Consider the following 18,574-nt stretch of genomic DNA (forward strand, 5'->3'; position numbering starts at 1 on the left):
AAATATAATAAAACACAAAAGATGACACCTGAGTACTGGAAGCAGGCACATAAAAGGTTCATAAAATAAAAATAGAAGGCAGTATGTATTATTCAGTAAGCTTTTATTTATACTGAAGTGGTTAGGCAAAAGAGGCCTTAAACACAACAGAAAAGTCAAGCTTCATTTTTCGAGTATGAATTAATAGCACCTACCTATGGTAATTATGTGTTACATTGTTATATGCGACTACCATTTCTTTATCTTATTTATTTTAAAAATGATTGTTTCTAAATAAGCTGTGTTAAACCTACATCACGCTTGTAGCAGGCTGTTTCAGTTTTATAATAACCAGTAGCTTAAAACAAGGCAAAATATACATGGTGGCAAAAACACACTTTTTCAAAGGGACCATTATCTTACAAGTGTGTCAATGTACATATTTTTGTCAAAAAAAAATAATAAATCAAATCAATAAAAACATACTATAATAATTATAAGCCTATGTGATGTCACAGGCCTGCAGTTGATTTCTTTGCACCCGTGCACTTCATGCTGACAAATTCGGATTCTCACGAAAATATCAGTGTGGGTATATGGTATGCACATACTTTTCACAATCACACACACACACTCAAACACACATATACACATCCTTTGTATCTGTCCTTCTCATAGTTCTCTACCCTGCTCAGTGCTCAGAGGGAGCACTCTCCTTAATTGCATTCCCCAGCCCATTGATTATTTTAATGGTGTTCCAGTGGGCTGCCTTGTGCCTACACCACATCAAGGTCACATCCAGTCTCCAGACAGGAAAATGGAAGCCGCACATTCACCTTGTTTCCTTCTGTAGCCATGTACTCTTGCCTTACATGATCAACAGTGGCAATTGCCACTGTCAGTTTACGTGAGGTTCAGGAAAATTACAATCCAGCTGTCATATCTTCCTCCAATCTTCCAACACCATCTTCTCTACAATGACAACCTAATTTTATGAATCATGGCCACAAAGCTTTTTTTCTTTCCATCACAGTGGACACTCCTTTTTATAGTCCAGAGGAAGTACACAAGATTACACCTGGTTTCTATGAAAACGTTTGTGGACTGGATCCACAAAACAACTGTTCCGTTGTTCTGACATTTATTAAAGTGCCATGCCATTCATAATACCTGGCAGTGTGCTGTCTCCCTTTAACTGCATTTAGGATGACATTTGAATCCTCATATGTGATGCAGTCAGTCATTAAACTGTCATCTTCCTCTTCAGATCATCATTTTTCTGCCTGCAATTACCTTGGGAAAATTTAATAGGGATGTGCAAATGTACTATGATGAGCTGTGACCATGGTGACACAGTTGCTTTTATTCTCCTCTGTGCCGCAGTGTGCTATGTGAAACTTGGTGAGTACAACATGTCCAGATTCAATAGATATAGCATGGTGATGAACACAGAGTAAATGCTGATCAAACTGTGTTTTCAAGCACGCATTGTGAAGATACATCACAGCAAAGGTTACAATCTAAATTTCATTATTATTCAACTTTTAGTATTTCATCAAATCACAGCTGAAATGAGTGACCAATGAAGGACCTGGGACAGAGTAGCAAGAGACATTTCCCTACATAATACAGTATAACTTAAAACTCAGTTGTGTGTCACATTATGATTGTATGTATGTATCTTTTTTTTTTTTAAGCTTTACTCAAAACTTAAGCTCTTACAATGATTATCACAAGTTCACAACAGTTTCTGAACCTCAGTCATTTACTGGGGTGTTATTAGTAAGTGTATTCATATTCTGATATATTCTTGTCAGTGTTTCAGTTTTCCTAATATAATTTAACAGACATTATGCTTCTTTCTTCAGTACTTTACATTCCTAATTTACATTGAAAAGCATTACATCGTAACATTTGGCACAATGCCTGAACGACTGGTAGTAAATAAGAATTATGCCCTCAGGCGTTGTACATGTAAGGTGAATTGTTTTTGTAAACTCTTCAAGTCCACATCCTCTCCTCCTGCCTCCTCAGTTCTTTATCTGTTTTTTCTCAGGCTTTATCTTTGCCTTGATGTTCAGTTTCTTTGTTTCACACATGCACATTACATATCTAAAACCATCAACTCTTAGAACATAAATCTTGCCAACAACTTCCTGTTACCATAACTATAAATGTGCATATCATAAATGGTAAATATTATTTTATACATTACATCTCAACAGCAAAGACTATTTATACCTTTTTTTTCTCATAGCCATTCCATTTATCAAACCAACAACTGCAGCAAATATCCTCAACATACAAGTCTAGGATAACCATTCAGCCTGCAACATGTTTCAAAAGCTAGCTTTGTTTTGTTTTCTTACTGTCTGCTAAAGAGGAGCGAATATGAAAGTAATCCCTACTGGGTACAATAAAAAGAGAACAGAAAACAAAAGAGATGTCATAGATTGTGACCATGTCTAGAAAGTCCCGACAACTAATATTGTGTCCTTGTGATTAGACTCATTCATTGAGACTTCGTTCCCTTCTTCATCCTTTTATCTCTCCCTGCAAAGCTGAGATGCTCTATTCCCTCTGGGCCTTCTTTAGGTGGTCTGGCTCCACACTGACCAGCTGAGAATCCTCAGTCACCTCCAATAGAGCCTCCATCTCTGGGCTGTCTACACTCACCAGCTCCCCTTCCTCCACCTCCGCATGCACACCAAGCCCGTTCTCCTCTTCCCCTGGCTGGCCCTCGGCCTCGGTCACCTCCACCATCTCTGTGTTCTGCACCACTTCCTCCTCCCCTTCTCGGATCTTCTTAACATGGAAGGTGAAGGGGGGCACACGGTACACAGTGGTCTTGGAACGAGCGTAGACCGTGTGGTCAGGGGTTAGGGACTTCTTCATCTTATCTTTGGAGCTCTTCAGCTTCGCCCTGCGCTCCTGGTTGGGGGTCATGCGGGTCCCGAGCTTGCCAATCTTCTTCTCCAGGTTGTGCTTAGTTTTCTCCAGATTGTCACGGGTTCTTTGTCTTGTCTTCTCCAGGTTCTCGCGGGTTCTCTGTTTTGTCTTCTCCAAGTTCTCCTTGGTCTTTAGTTTCGTCTTCTCCATTTTCTCTTTGGAGAAAGCTTTCTTTATGTTGTCCACTTGCTGCTTGGTGGTGCGTTGGAGGCGCTTGGTACGAGACTCTTCAATAATCTCCTCAATCTCCACCTCCTCATCTGAATTGAGGTTGGCAGGGAGTCCCTCTTGTCCTTCCTCAGGTATCTGCTCAAGGCCCTCCACTGCTTCACCTTCAGCTACTGCTTGTGCTGTCTTGCCTTTGGACGCCTTTGGTGCCTTCACTTGGTCCTGAGAAGCAAAATAGGAAAGGTAAGAAAAACAGAAGCCAGTTTAGCCACAGATGCATTATATTAAGGGATCACAATGTGTGAAATGACTAACATTTTCACTTTGACATTTACTAGAAAATCAGCAGACATGGTGGTACACCGATTGTATTGTATGATTAATGTAAACGATGGCATTTAATTTAATATGGCATGTGAAAATGATCAGCTTGAGAAAAGGAAGTGTATGGCCTTTGGGTGATAATTAAATTGAAAATATGAGAATAATTCTTCAGCGATTCATGTCATGTACACACAGTCGGTGCACACAGCAGTTCAGTGCTTGTAGCTAGTGTAGTGTGCCATCTAGTGGTGTGAATCATTTGCCAAATGTCATGTTCCAGCCAGGCAACATCCAGTTGTTTTACACTTCCAAGAAATAGAAATGTAAGAAGTTGGGTTAATGTGTATTTAAATAATAATAATACTAAAACCACAGGATCTCAAAGAAAACTTAATTCATCTGCAGCGCTACAGTCACAATGAAACTAAAGCCAAGAGGCTGTGTCATCAAACCACAGATTTCCTGCCATTATGCCATGATCTTTTTCTATCAAATATTAAATTCACATACTTTATTTGCTGTGACTTCAAGACCTAATTTTCAGTCTAATCTAACAACAAACAATTTTACAGGTAAAAATGTTTGGATAAAACAGATCTATAAATTACAGATGTTCTATAATTTACAATGCTGCTTTCACTTAACTGGAAAGACTTTGTGGTTAGTTTCAATTTACCCATATCATGCACAGCGCAGTGCTAGTAGTAGTACAGCAGTTTCACACCTGGTCAACAACATCTATAAACCTATAGATACTGTATGTTCTGCATACGGCAATACAGAAAAGCTGCCCTAAGTTGTAAAACCAGTAACTTAGGGCAATAACTTGTCAAATTAATCACCATCGCCATGTCAACAGATTAAATTAATGCATCACCTCTGACACGAGCGAGCATCTTCATCATACAGTCTCATTTGAAGTGTAATCACTCTTCCTTCCCCCACGTAGCTGTCACTTCGGATTAAATCATCTCTGGTTCTAAATGGCTGCACGTTTTGCAACACGTACCCTTTCCCTCATCTCATGGGACACAAAAGACAAGGGCTACATCCCCCTTTAGTCCAACATGAATTGCATTTTAATGAAAACCTGATCCCTCAAATGATACTCAGGTCATAGAAGTATACAATAATGTATTTTAAAATGGATTTGCATTATTTATGGACAGAGTAGAGCACAACAAACAACAAGCAAACAACTATAGTGGAATAAATAACTTGCCAAGTGTTTCTAAAAAAAAATTAAATTAAATAAGATTTTAATCCTGATATTTGACTTGTGAAAGGCAGGCACCTGTCAGATCACATGAGCGGCCCATCTCCCTAGCCAGTTCAGACACTGCCATACAATCCCGCCATAAACTGGACATTGCCTCCTTATCTGGTGCTGTGTATGGTGTGGGCCTGGCCGACCAGCTCTGAATAGGTTTATTTTGGGCTGGCCTTTCCCTCTCTCTAGATTCCATCTACCGTTCTCTGGCTACAAGCCACTGCAGCGTTCAGCCCTATCGACACCCGCCACCACACAACACCCCTCCCCAGCCGCACAGCAACAGATAAACACGGCGCTCTGTCACCATGGCAACCACCTCCTCATGTTGTCTCTGGTGGGCAGTGAAGTTTAGCTGGATAAACAGCTGACATCTCTGCAATAATATACCGACATGAGGTTCACGGTTGTTGTGAGCGCACTACAATTAAACTTAATTTAAATACTGCACCTGCTCTGCGGCCGTGCAAACCGAGAACAGTGAGGCTGAGCTGTAATGATGACGTTAATGGGAGATATTTTTGAATCGGTGAGCACATAATCCTGCTGCAACATGTTTTATCAGGACAATGTAATGTCATAAACAACAACAAATGCACAAAGCCCTGAAAAGTGACCTGATATTTTATTAGAATTTTTATTAACTTGGATTTTCAAAGATAAACCTACACACAGGAAACATGTACTTGCAGTGACATAAAGTACACAAAAGCACTGTGCACTTTGAATAGCTGTGTAGAATTCAAGACCTCATATGTCCCCTTGCAAAACTTGTTTGCTGTTATGGAGTAAATTTGGCTGGTGTGCTAAAACTGAAAGTCAGTGTGGTAATCTTACATTTTAAAAACATCTATATCTATATCTATCTATCTATCTATATAATGCCTCTCTTGTGTTCCTGTAGAAAGTAAGCCTTTGGAAAGACAACCTGTGTGTAAAAATACACACGTACAAATGCTTGAGTATGAGTATTCATGCTAACACGTGTACGCCCAGCCTCACGCACTGAAACACAGATACAGTTTTTTCCATGAAGCCAAACTGTGAACACCTTTCATTAGAGGTAGCAGCTCTGATCGCCGAACAGGAAGCTTCCACGGCTGTTGGAAAAAACAGCAGTGAAGTCATACAAAACAGGGAAATTATAACATGGTCAAAGATTAAAAAAAAAAAATCTGATAAAGCTTTACCAGTCAACAGTACTAACAAAAAAAACAAAGTCAAAAAATTGTTTTTTTATTTTAGAGCCTTGCCCAAGATGCATGCTAAGTGGAACATTTTACGGAGTAAAAGTCAATTCTCTGGTCTGTGCTCTCTGATCGACAAACTATGATCTTAATTACCTCATGCTGAATATTCCTTGTTAGTTACTGGCCGACACATACACTGACACCAAGGTCTGCAATAGGAAGACACTGTCTGAAATTTGTCGGTCAAGGTTTTTAGTCACATTTTCAAAATGTTTCAGTCTTTTATTAGACTTTCGTGGCTTATGGGAACCCATAACCAAAAACAGAGGCGTAGCTCGCGGGAACATTTTGTTGTTTACATTCTTAAAACTTGACTCAGTCTGCTATATCTGTGGAAATCGTGATGGTATCAGCAAACTCTGTGTTTTCATGTCTGATTATAAACCAAGAGAAGCTTGAGGAAGGAGATGGTAAGTCCATTAGTGTCCCTGTTTTACCTTCCTCTCTCCTCCCACTTACCAGCAGTGGAAAGTCAGAATTTTTTGTGTGTGTGTGTGTGTGTTTACTGACAGATGCTGGGGGAATGGTGACTGAGTGTATGTGTGTTCTCCTCAGTGAGAGGGAGGTCTGTTGCTAATGTTTCTTTCCTAAAAGTAGTATGAATTATATCTCATGGAAAAGCTGGGACAAGCCAGCGACTGTCTGAGTTGTTTCTCAGAGGGAGGCACAACAGAGGAGATGCAATTAAGTAGTCCCAGCAGACTGAGGAGAAAGAGCTTGGTAAACAGATAAGACTACAGCCAGTCGAGGAAGGGAAAGCGAAGGCAGAAAACAATCCTTCAAAAATCCTTGAATTTAAAGTGCTCATGTAACAACAGCATTGCTTTTTCATTGTCTAAATATTATCAGACGCAAAATGTCTTCTCTGTCTGGCTCAGGGATAACTTAATTCACCGACTGTTACCATGGACAACAGAGCAAACAGATTTCTCAACCAGCACTACATAGGGACAGCCGCTTCAACCAAAGCCACTGGCACCCACTCTCTCCATCACCTTCTCTGCTGATCAAAAGGCCTTCACTAATCCACCTGGTCCAATATTCTTGCTTAGTTACTTATATATATGTCTTGATCCACGATCCACTCCAAAGATTTGCAGCATCAATAAATTAATCAAGTGTTTGTTTGCGTATGTAACTTCATCAAGGCAGATATGTGAAGGGTTACTACAAGCCAGATTAAAGAGATTAAAAATATAAGCCGTTTTTGATTGCAGAAGCTTCATGCTTGCACAAAAATGACAGTCACAGTTTGTGGTGTGTGCAATCAAAAAAAAAGAAAAAAGAAAAATCAATATGGTTGCATTAAAACAAGAATCTCTTCAACTTCAAACTAAAACACATGCCAGATATAAATGCCACAATGTATTAGAATGAAAAAATACTATTATTGCAAAAATATATACAAAATTAAACTGTATATACCATCTGAGTGTATTAAATATAATATTAAACATACATTCAGAATTTATTACAGCTGCTGTTGTTTATTATTACATTCGGCTTTGACTGATTGCAAGCATCGGAAAGTTTCTTTTTAGGTAATATTGCTGCCCTTTATTGTATTTAGAATATACATAAGATTATTCCAAACTGTTTATGAACAACTGATGTTGCCAACAGTTAGAAAATGCAGCACAGTCGATTATTGTTTAGATAACAAAATCCATGCACGATAACATTTACGATTCCGATCCACCTACATGCATGCAGACCAGGCACACACCATTCCTTTTGAGGCAGTGTGATGAAAGGCTTCTCTGGTGAGTCACAGGAGCAGCTGTCTGATCCTGTCCAGTCCTTGCAGCTGTGCACTCAGCTTTCACAATGAGTGATATCACTGACCCATGTGCCCCTCCAGGACGAGAGAAGGCCAAATGAGAGATTGACATGAAACAGAGGTGGAGGTTGACGTATCGGAGCCCTGTACAGGCGAGAATCACGATGCTTTGATCCCTTAGGAGTGCTCGCTAAAATAAGGACGCTAATGTACTGGTCATTAATATTGATGCCTCCCACGGCCTACTCAATCGGGGTCAAGCAATTCACTGGAGGACTGGCCGCCTACTACCTCAGGCATGTTGGGCTTTACACAATGCAAATTCTGTTTTCATGAAGCTCGCTTTTCCCTTTTAGAACACCTACTCCGGTGGCAACGTGTTTAAATGTCCTGTGAGTAATGGAAATATTAACAATCCTGCTCTGTCTATAGACAGATTCATTCAAAGACAGGGCCTCTGTATGTACCAGCCACCATGGTGATGTCACATTAAGAGCACACCACAGGAAAGGAGTTCCTCGGTTTTTCCGTCACAGCGATTTGTGATTTCACACACAGGAACCTGAAGGGGGAAGCCCTTTTCCACCGCTCAGCCTTCCCACATCCACGACTCTGAAGCCACTGGAATCCGCGGGTCAGTCCCATGCAAAGACAGAAAATGTACTTTTCCATTTACGTTTGTGTACTGGCTGCTACAGTGCTGGAATATATTACATAACTATCCCTTTCTCTCTCATGGTGCCAGCCGTATTGACACTAAAGCGGTACAGCAAATGCAGTCTCTGCTAAATCAAACCCTCAATTCATATCAAATTCAAAGAATTGCAGAACATAAATTACCACTTTTCAGGATAATGTGATGTGTGGATCAAGTGAGAGCATGAATAATTTGCCAACATGAATATAGCTCTGGGCCCAGCTTTAGGAAACTATAACTACTGAACTGCATTAGGCCAATATAATGATTAACGACCAATTAGTCCTGCCAAATAACACCTGGAGGTTTGGAAAGGGAGGCATCCAGCCAGTCACCCACCCTGCTTTGCTTTGTTCTGAATTGAGCTTTTGTTTGTGTGAGACTGAATAATATGACTGGGGCCACTATAGATGGAAAAACTGACAGGTTGTGTAGAGCTTTTATTCTGTCTTTGTTGATCAAGTAGCTATTTTTACTCTAACATAACACACCAAGCTCAGTATCGACTTGCACAAACAAAATTCCTTGGTAGTTTAACAGATCTTTTGAGGAATTGATCAAATATCAAGACAAATGTGTATTTATTCCCTATATACAAAACTGTAAACCTAAGAAGACCTAAGCAGACCTATATAGGAATGAAATGTGAATAGATATTTAAAATGCTGTCAGTTGTTTCACCTTCAAAGTTTGCCTCTTGCACTGATAACATAATTTAAGTACTATATGTATTATTTATAGATTAATCATCCTAAACATCCATGTGCATGCAAAATCCAATCCCAAGGGTACCCACAACCAACAGTGGCACGCTCTCTGTGACAGTCAATAAATCACATACCAGTGACAAGAACAGCGAGCCGCCACAGCGGCAGTAGGAAATATAACCATAGGGTAACCTGACTGTCGCACTTCAGACTGAAGGATTGCACAGACCAGACTTTACTTTCACACGCAACGTGTTAGGTCACAGGAATAAGTTATTTTTGTAAATTTGTGGATGCTCTTTAACAGCAACTTTTTGTATTACTGCAATTAACAAAGGTTTTTGAAGCACCTTTCTAGTGGTACTTAGATGTGCAGGTAATTTTAGCATTATTGCCAGATGTAAAATGCAATTAATCAATTTATCAATTTAAATTGGTGCTGATTTCAGAAGCCAGACGCACTGAATGAAACAGGACACTACACCATTCCACTGCATTACTGCTGGTCTATTTATAATCAAAAGCAACATAGTGGTTTCCTTTAATATACCGACTCAGATAATTTAGCCAACTTTTTATTTTGGCAATGGCCTCGTAGACGAAGGGTGTGCCTACAAATCTTGGAATAAACAGCACGGAGGGTAGCACAGAGCTGTGATGTGGTATGAGGACACATTTCTGTTAGCTGGCCAAGACGCTGTATGACAACTACAACTGTTCAAATCGAGGGGTGACCTGATCGGTGTCCCAGCTGGTAAATCCTGTCTGCTGCTGTGGGATGGGGATGTTCAGTGAGATGGGAGGGCAGCTGGGGCCTGAGATCAGGCATCAGGGAACATAAAATCAGTTACTTTAATATGCAATGCAGAGTGTCTTCTTGCAGACCTGGAGAAACGGCTCACGACAAAACAACTTGAAGGTAAGGTGTTGTAAACGTACAGATGTGCTCATGTTTGCACACAACACACCGGACACATATTCATCATGGCTGAGAGATGGTTTTTGGTGTTTAAGTGCAACACAATATGAAACAAAAACTCATAAACCAAAGTCTAAAAAAATTACCAACAGGGTTTCTACAGGGTTCTTTGTAATTCCACAGTCATATCACCCAAGGTATGAAAGTATAATGGTAAGCCACTAGGTATGACATGACACGATGATATGAAAAAAAAAAAACTTGTGCTAAAATTTATACTTTCCCATTTTGAGAAAATGAACTAGCAGCAGTGACAGTTTCTGCTACATGTCCAGCGGTGCCTCAGCTTACCAACCACACATGATCTAAAAGTGATGTTGGACACATAGCTCATGGCTAACTTTTAGCGCTCCAGAAATACAACACCAAGAAACAAGCAAATCTATTAGACATGTAGATTATTAATAGACAATAATTATAATTATATGCAAACATGTGCACTGCTTCCATGTGCTGGAATAGCAGGGATCCTCTTTCAGCTGTACACGCTCTACATCCTAAAGGCATGAGCACAGGAAAGGCTACAGTAACACTATCAGCAAATCCACCTCCTATATCTCAGACACACACACCACAGTGTTGTGAACTCAAACTGAAAAAGCAGGACACAGACCAAATGTACTGTATGTGAGTACAGTTAAACCAGTCCAGCTGTGCCACACCAAACCTTTGTCCTTACTGGGTCTTAACTGTTCAAAGCGGTTTGTCCTTTCAACATAAACACACATTTTTGTGACCACATAAGCTTGAAAATTGATCTTGTTGTTTTACAAAAACAAAGAAATCAAAAAAGCAAGGTGAACAAATGTGCTTGCTGGTACACAACCAAAATTGAAAAGGATTTTTTTCGCATTTAGTTAAACTCATTTGTTCCTTGTGCCGTACAAAACTGTGTGTGTCTGTGTATGAAAAAAAAGAAAGAGCGCGGGAGAGAGAGGGGATCTGAGTGTTACAACATCCAGATTTGGCCAGACGTGACAAAACAAACGTAGCTTTGGCTCCAGGATGTTGCTGATCGTTGCTAAAACAACTGAGATGAAAGGAAGAGACAAGCAGAGGAACTAAAAGCTTGACTTTAAAGGAAGAGTCTGACATTTTGGGAAATACACTGATTTATTTTCGAGAGTTAGATAAGGCGATGGATACCACTCTCAAATCTATACGGTGAATATGAAGATAGGCGTCAAGCAGTGTGGAATTTTCACACTTGTGGCATCTTCATATTTACCGTACACATCCAAGAGTGGCGTCAATGTTCTCATTTAACTCTCGTCAAGAAAGCAAATAAGCGTATTTCCAAAAATGACAAACTAAATAAACTTCAGAAGACTCTCTTGATAAGATGTAAGACAATTTAACTCACAGTCTAACAGTCTATACTCTATCTCATTACTGTTTTCTCCGATTCCGTTTCCTTAAAAATTATTGCTCATTGTGGGCCATCTTTACTTCTAAAAAAAATTTAGAGTAGTACTGTATATCTGGAATGTTTTCTTTATCACGCATATCATAGTCTAAGCAACCCACGTGAACTTCTGGACAATTTTTTTTCACACAGGGGTTCGCACACCACTGAGCACTGGAACTCAGGGACTGGCTCGACATAGTAGCTGACATGCAATAGTGAAATGTGGAGCCTTCCAGATATCTTTCCACTCGTCCGGTAAAAGAGGGGTGCGGCAGGACAGAAAGATAGAGACGAGAGACTGGAAAAGAGCAACATGGTGAACGAGTGCTGTGGCAAATACTGAATGAGCCGCACCCTTAGTTCTGGATTAGAATTCTGACTGAGAGTAAAATGGGCTAAGTCGATAGTGGGAGCGACAGGGGAGAGAAACTGAGAAGGGCTGGGGTTGGGGGGGCAAGAGGGCACTTTGGCAGAAGAAGCACAGAGATGCCAGCAGAATGAATCACAACGCTAACTTGGGGCTGCTAGTTGAGTGCTTTTGGTTCTCGTCAGTTGCTTACTTTCGCCTGCAAGGGGCTGGCTAAGTGGTTCATAACTACTCTCTCCGTAATGAGGCTGAGATTTGATTTATGCCTGGAAACAAAGATTCAGAGATCTGAAGTGGCCAAAAGCTTTGGCTGGTTCACTGTGTCTGCAGTAAGTGGAATTTAGTTATTACATAGTCTAGGCTGGGTTGAAAGCTGTTAAAGAAAAGTGGGCTGGGGCTGGTGGGGTGGCAAGGCTTGTTGGCTGCGATCTGACTTCTGGAAATTGGCGTAGAATAAGTAGACTGTAACTGAGAAGTCTTACATCTCCCTGATAGAGTTGACCACATGGCTATCATTGTCCTTGAACTGCAGCCAAACACGCGGATTCCAGACAAACAGCAGTGCTGTCTCACACTCTGAGAGACATACACTATCACGTTGCAAAAACTGGATTGATTCACATAATCAAACAGATAATGTGTATTATGAAACACACACGACCCCTCAGTCACAGCTTACTCTTATAAAATTAACTGAAATGAAAACTCACACTGTGTGTTGCAGTGAACAAATAGGGCTGCAACTGCAGTTATTTTCATGCTCAGTTCATCAGCTGATTATAGTCTCAGAAAATCATTTACTCTGCAAAGCATCAGAAAACATCATTATTTCTCGTAGCCAAAGCCGACGTCGTCAAATGTCTTGGTTCAGTCCAAATCTCAAGGATATTCAGTTTACTGTAATTTTAAGATGAGGAAAATCAGCAAATGATCATATTTTACAAGCTGGAACCATCAAATATTTAACAGCAGAACAACTTGTGACTCCACTGCTGCCACATCAATGATTTTCAAGTAATGCTGGTTTCCGGGGAATAACTGCTTCATTTCTGATCAGCTGGTTCATTCTGGTTGTGCTAGCAGAACTAAATTAAATGCGAGTTAAAGCAAAGCGGGCAAATAAAAAGTGTGCTCTGTTCCAGGAACTGTGGCTTTACTTTGCAGGAGAGGGATCAACATGAAGCCTGGACTATCTGCCTGGGGAATGGCAACCTTTGGAGGGTGGTGCCTGAGCCCTGAGTCTAAGTCATACACACTATGCTGTCATTTGTAATATTTGTGGAAAGAAGTTCTGGGACCACTGTAAAGACTACTGTCTCACAGCGGACCCCCCTTTTCCAAACAAGTCCCCTACTTTTCCCTGGACAGGCCATATGGAACACATGGAGGGCTGAGCTGAGACGGAACCTGAGCTAACAACTCTTGGATCCAGCTGAAGGTAAAAGAATTGGTGGGTATCAGTGTAGAAGTCTCTGGTCTGTCTGAGGATGAGCAGGAGGTTCAGTTATCAGGAAGTGCAAGTGGACACCACTTTCTTCCCCTGTCATCTAGCAGCTAAGAAACTTTGAGTTTTGGACTGTTGGACAAATAAAATAAGACATATGAATACTTCTCCTTAGGTTCTTTTCATTATTTTCTGAACATTTCTCATTACTGATTGAGAACATAATCCACAGAAACACAGACGAAGAAAATAATTGTTAGTTTGTTTTAATCATGCGTAACAGAGGCTAACACCTTTTAGCTGTTCAATAAGACAGGCAGAACTGACTTATTTGAGGGAGATATCAGCCTCTAACGGGACATTTACACATTCAAAGTGATTACATTACCACCAACGCGCATCATAAAAGCCACAGTATCATCTGTGTTGCTGTTGTTAACAGCTTCGGCCTAAGTTTATTTCCTGACAGTTACTGCTGTTACCAAACACTACGACAGGAAATTAGGCTTGCAAGGTTGAACTAAAATAGTCAGATGACTGTCAATGTGAGACTAGCTGTAAATATTGAAATAAATTTGTACTGAATTAGAACAATTATGTTTGCTTTTCTGAAAAAGACAATTGGTCTATAAAGGACAACAGTATCATGTGAAACACAGTCAGGAAAGAAACACGCAGAGAGGGTGTGAAAACAGGACTCGACTGAATCACCGGCCATTTGCGCTGCACAGAGCTTTGATGACAGGCTGGTTGTGTCTTGGGCGGCAGGAAGACCCTCAGCTGCTGCAAGGGCACTCGTAGTCAGAGGTTTGTTATTCTAAAACCCCCGCTTCACAGCCCCAGAGAGACACCACCCGTGGGGCGTGGGGGTGTTCGACAGTTGTACCGAACATGCTTTTAAAATTCTACACCCCCAAAATGTGAGTGCAATCCTTTAACTAAAACGAGGAGGCGCAATTGTGATTCTCATGAGAATTTTCTTCACCGGTTCCTCTGCTCACGTGTCAGCAGAGCGAGTCTGGTTCATCTTTCACACTCGTGAGAAACCACTTTAACACCGTTGTTTCTGTGTTACTCAAATGCCTATAAAAAGACTGAGATCTGTTAAAAATATTGTTAAGCACCTCTGATATGCAGTGGTGGAATGTAACTAAGTACATCTACTAGTACTGTACTTAAGTACAATTTACAAAAAACTTTACAAAACTGTTCGTATTTTATGCTGCTGTATGACATTGTGGAGGTAAATATTGTGCATTTCACTCCACTACATTTATTTAATAGTTTTAGTAACTAGTTATTTTTTCAGATTCACTTTACTGATTCAATATATTATCAACTAATAAACTATGATGTATTATTAAATTAATCCAGCAGTATATAAAGTAGTTCTAATCAGCCGCACTTTTACCAGTTGCAACATTAACATAAGTGATTGTGAATTTGGGACATTCTGAACAATGGGTGCTTTTACTTTTTGCAGTTCAGGTATATTTTGGTGCTAACATTTCTGTACTTTCATTTAAATATCAGAGTATTTCTGCACTGTGGTATTCCTACTTTAACTTAAGTAAAGGCTCTGAATACCTCCTCCACCACCGCTGATACGCCCTCACTGCCACACCCTGCTGTTGCCGGGGGACCTTGTGTGCCCCCATCATTGCAGGTTTAATTATAAAGCATCACTGTCAAAGTCTTCCTGGCTAGAAACGCTGAAGTATGTGGCTATTCTCAGATTGCACAGGCAGAGTGACAGGAGGCAAAAATACGGCACCTGCAGTTAAAGTCAGTATCAGCTTAACAAAGCAGAGTACAAGGTCCTACGCAGCAAGAGCAATGCTATGAAAATGTTTCACTTGTCTTACTCAAATTCTAGTCTCACTTGACACTGACACTGTGGATGAAAGCCAATATTTGGTGAGGAATGGCCACACACACACATGCTGATATCACTATACTTGTGAGGACACTGAACTTGCTTAGATTAATTCCACGGACGTTTACTGCAACCTTAACCATAACCTCCACATGCCTAACCCTAACCTTGATCTCCTCCTTAACCTAATTTTAATTCTAAACCTATCCCACTCTAACACATTAACACACAAACAGACAGTGGAAAGTGGTGAAACTTGACAGAGAGCCAGTGTTGATCTGCAGTGCTGCCAATATCTCACCAGCCTATCTGTCGGTAAGTTAAACCGGACACGGTGCAGCCATCCTCTGGCAGTAAATAGACCGTGGGAGTCCGAAACAGCTACTGCGACATTGAAGCTACAGCTCTTACAACTGCTTTGTAAGTGTGACAGTCACCAAGTTTAGACAGTGATAAATGCATTACAGTTGCAATAATACGAACAGGAAGTGGTTTGTGCTGCGCCTGTTGAAACACAATCCAAACTAGAAAGTCAGAGTGAAAACGTTAAAATGTCAAGCTTTATAAAACTGTGCAAGATCTTGAAGCCAGTTCCACATCTGCAGACAGTTCATCCTGTTCATGTGCAGCATCCAGCTCTGACAACTGCACACTGACATTCAGTTGAAATGGCTTGGGGTGGACCGTACAGTGGCAGAAGCAGCAGAAGGCACCTGCTTTGCAAAGTAATTTATTAAGGCCTCGTGTCTATGATTGGATTTCTGCTAGATGCCGATAGTGTAACCTGCTCCCACAGTGGACATCCCAGGAGGGGGATGTGAAAAGGTTTGTGCCTGCCAATGCAGATCCTGAAGTAAGCTCTACTCACGAGAGGCTTGCAACTCTCAGATTCACCATTACTAATGTTTTTAAATAAAATCTTCTACCACCTATCACATTGCAGCGGTTATGATGTAATGTGCATTAGGTGACTACCACTGACCACTGTTTCTCATGAGGTCATTGGACTTGTGGTGTAATGACAAATTCAAGATCTTAGGGCACGAAACCTTCTCAGACTCAAAATAAGCTAAAGCAGAGCTGCTGCTGATAGGAACACTTGTGTTCTTAGGTATTCCGGTGCAGGTTTGAGCACCATGCATGTATGAATGTTAAGTGTGTCCCACTTCTGAGAAATCTTCATAATAAAAACTACATCTTCATCTTACATGTCTGCAGCCTGCCAACTATCCGTCCTCTGAGCACTCAGAGGTGGGGCGTTGGTTCTGTCTCAAGTAGCCCCTCATGTCAGTGTTTATAGGGCTTGTATTTTTATTTACACCCACTAGTCTTTATATAGTTTCATTGGGTAATCATGAAGTCCCGTGGAGCGGTAGAGGTCACTACCTGCCTTCATTTTTCCATGGAAGCTACTGGTATTCCCTTGACTGACGAGAGGAGGAATCCACCTCTCACTGAGCATGAAGACAAATTGTACAACAGCTTCTAAACAGAGGAGTGCAGTGTCTCAACATTACAGCCTCGTTTAAGTTTTAGGAAAGAGTGACTCCAACGTTTGTGTCATGGAAACTGCAGAGGTGAAACCATTGAGAAAATGCTAGCGTTCCTCCCTTTGTGGTATTTATAACGTTCAGTTCTTTCATGAAACTGCTTTAGAGAGGTGCTGTTTGTGGCGCCGTTGAACTGCGTTGAGTTATATGGACAGATGTTTCTATTATTTTGTCCACCCCAGCACAAACGCCACTCTGTACACTGCAATACAGTTCAGCTTCATGAAGGTAGGATTTATTGCAGGACCCTTTTTCATTTGCACCAAGAAGGGTCAATTCATGCCACAGTGCGACTCTAACTCTCTCTGATAAGATGATGTGAGAAGCTTTCTCTGATGGCCTGATAACTTTTCAGGTGCAATTCACACCTCCTCCCAACTTTACTTTGTGATGTGGGGAATGCAACACATCCCTTTTCTGGGCAAACATGTACTGTGAGTGTAAATTTAGCGTATTCACATTAATAGCCATTATTAATAAACTATTAATGATGTTATTTCTCTGCTTTGCTGATCATCACATTCTCAAACAAATATTACTCAGTATTGTATGATGAAAATAATAAAAGAACGAGCTCATACACACAAACACTGCAGCCCTCAGTGCCCCCTCCCATCACCTGGTAGATGAGGACTTTGAAGTTGCGTCTCTTGAGCAGCTCGTTCTCGTTGCTCTCCAGCTTCTTGATCTGGCCTGCCTGCTTCTCCAGGTTGCTGCGCACTGTCTTGACGTTGACGCTGACTTTGCGTACCTTTTCCAGCATTTTGTTGACAGTGTTGGCAGTGCCGATGTGGCTCTTGGACAACTTAGCCAGCTCCCCTTGGATGGTTGACACTGATTTCTCCATGGCCTCCTGCCGGGCCTCAAGGCCATTCTGGGTCTGCTGGATCTGGTCTACCACCCCGATAATTTTGTCAAGCAGTGACAAAACCATGACCCCGTTCATCTGGGCTTCACTCTTGCCTCCAGAGCCAGTGGCCAGCACCAGGTCCACCTCCTCGGCAGGGTCATCATCATCTACCGCCGGCTCGGTGGCAGCACCCACCAGAGCTACTTCTTCATCATCACAGGGCACGTCTGCCAGGGCTGTGTGCTCCTTCTTGACACCTGTATCCGCCATGGCTGTCAGCTGCAAATACAAACCTCTTGCACGCTCACTACAGATAAAAATACACAACTGAAAAACAACCTACAGGAGCCACGCTGCACAGAACTCAGCCCCGAATCCTTTTTCCTTTCTTTTAGACAACTTTCTCTACCACTTGTTTGCCTCTTCCTAGTCTACTTTACACCTTAACTTTCTATTCACCCTCACACTCTACCCTCTGTGTCTCTCTCTCTCTGCCTCTGTTCTGGGATGCCAGCCAGCCAGCCAAGGGGAGTAGGGCCTCTCACAGCTGAGGCATGTGTGCCCTGACTCAAATGCCTCTGCTCCCTGTGAAACCACCCCGTCAAACTTTTCCCTTCCTACTCCTGGCCCCCACCTCTGGCTGGCTGCTCATGCTGGGGCTCCACCCCGTTCTGTCCCCAAGCACAGGGGCAGCATATCTCCAGACTCCACCTCTAACGGGGACATGACGCTCCTCTATAACAGGGAAAGGTGAGGACCACCAGAGGCGAGATCCAGTATCACAAAAAAAAAACGCCATTATTTTTTTTTCCCAGAGAAACCTGACAAGGGGAGTGTAGTTTTAGTGGGAGTGTACTTTCCATATTTGGCGAAGAGGCGGTTACTCTACGGGTCAGCCGACCGAGAACCTGGCCACTTAGCTCGAAGCAACCGAGCTAGCCTAAGGCTAACAAGCTAAGCGGCAGCTGCACGCAGC

The 18,574-nt window shown here is 41.5% G+C and overlaps 1 protein-coding gene across 1 annotated transcript; it reads right to left on the reverse strand.

Moving 5' to 3' along the window:
* Nucleotides 1-1,624: 1,624 nt before the first annotated feature.
* On the reverse strand, nt 1,625-18,201 carry cavin1a (caveolae associated protein 1a). The gene is made up of 2 exons (XM_041062170.1): nt 17,368-18,201; nt 1,625-3,318 (listed from the first exon to the last, which is right to left on the reverse strand). The coding sequence occupies exons 1-2, from the start codon at nt 17,866-17,868 to the stop codon at nt 2,551-2,553; spliced, it is 1,269 nt and encodes a 422-aa protein (XP_040918104.1). The 5' UTR covers nt 17,869-18,201; the 3' UTR covers nt 1,625-2,550.
* Between the last annotated feature and the right edge of the window lie 373 nt (nt 18,202-18,574).

Source organism: Toxotes jaculatrix, chromosome 18 (assembly GCF_017976425.1).
Source record: "Toxotes jaculatrix isolate fToxJac2 chromosome 18, fToxJac2.pri, whole genome shotgun sequence".
NCBI classification, from domain to species: Eukaryota; Metazoa; Chordata; class Actinopteri; family Toxotidae; genus Toxotes; species Toxotes jaculatrix.

What these genes read in the sequence shown, in the direction of transcription:
- cavin1a (XM_041062170.1), bottom strand. Translation starts at nt 17,868, where the DNA reads ATGGCGGATACAGGTGTCAAGAAGGAGCACACAGCCCTGGCAGACGTG. An exon ending in TCAAAGTCCTCATCTACCAG is followed by an intron (nt 3,319 to 17,367) that starts GTGATGGGAGGG and finishes TTTGCTTCTCAG; the next exon opens with GACCAAGTGAAGGCACCAAA.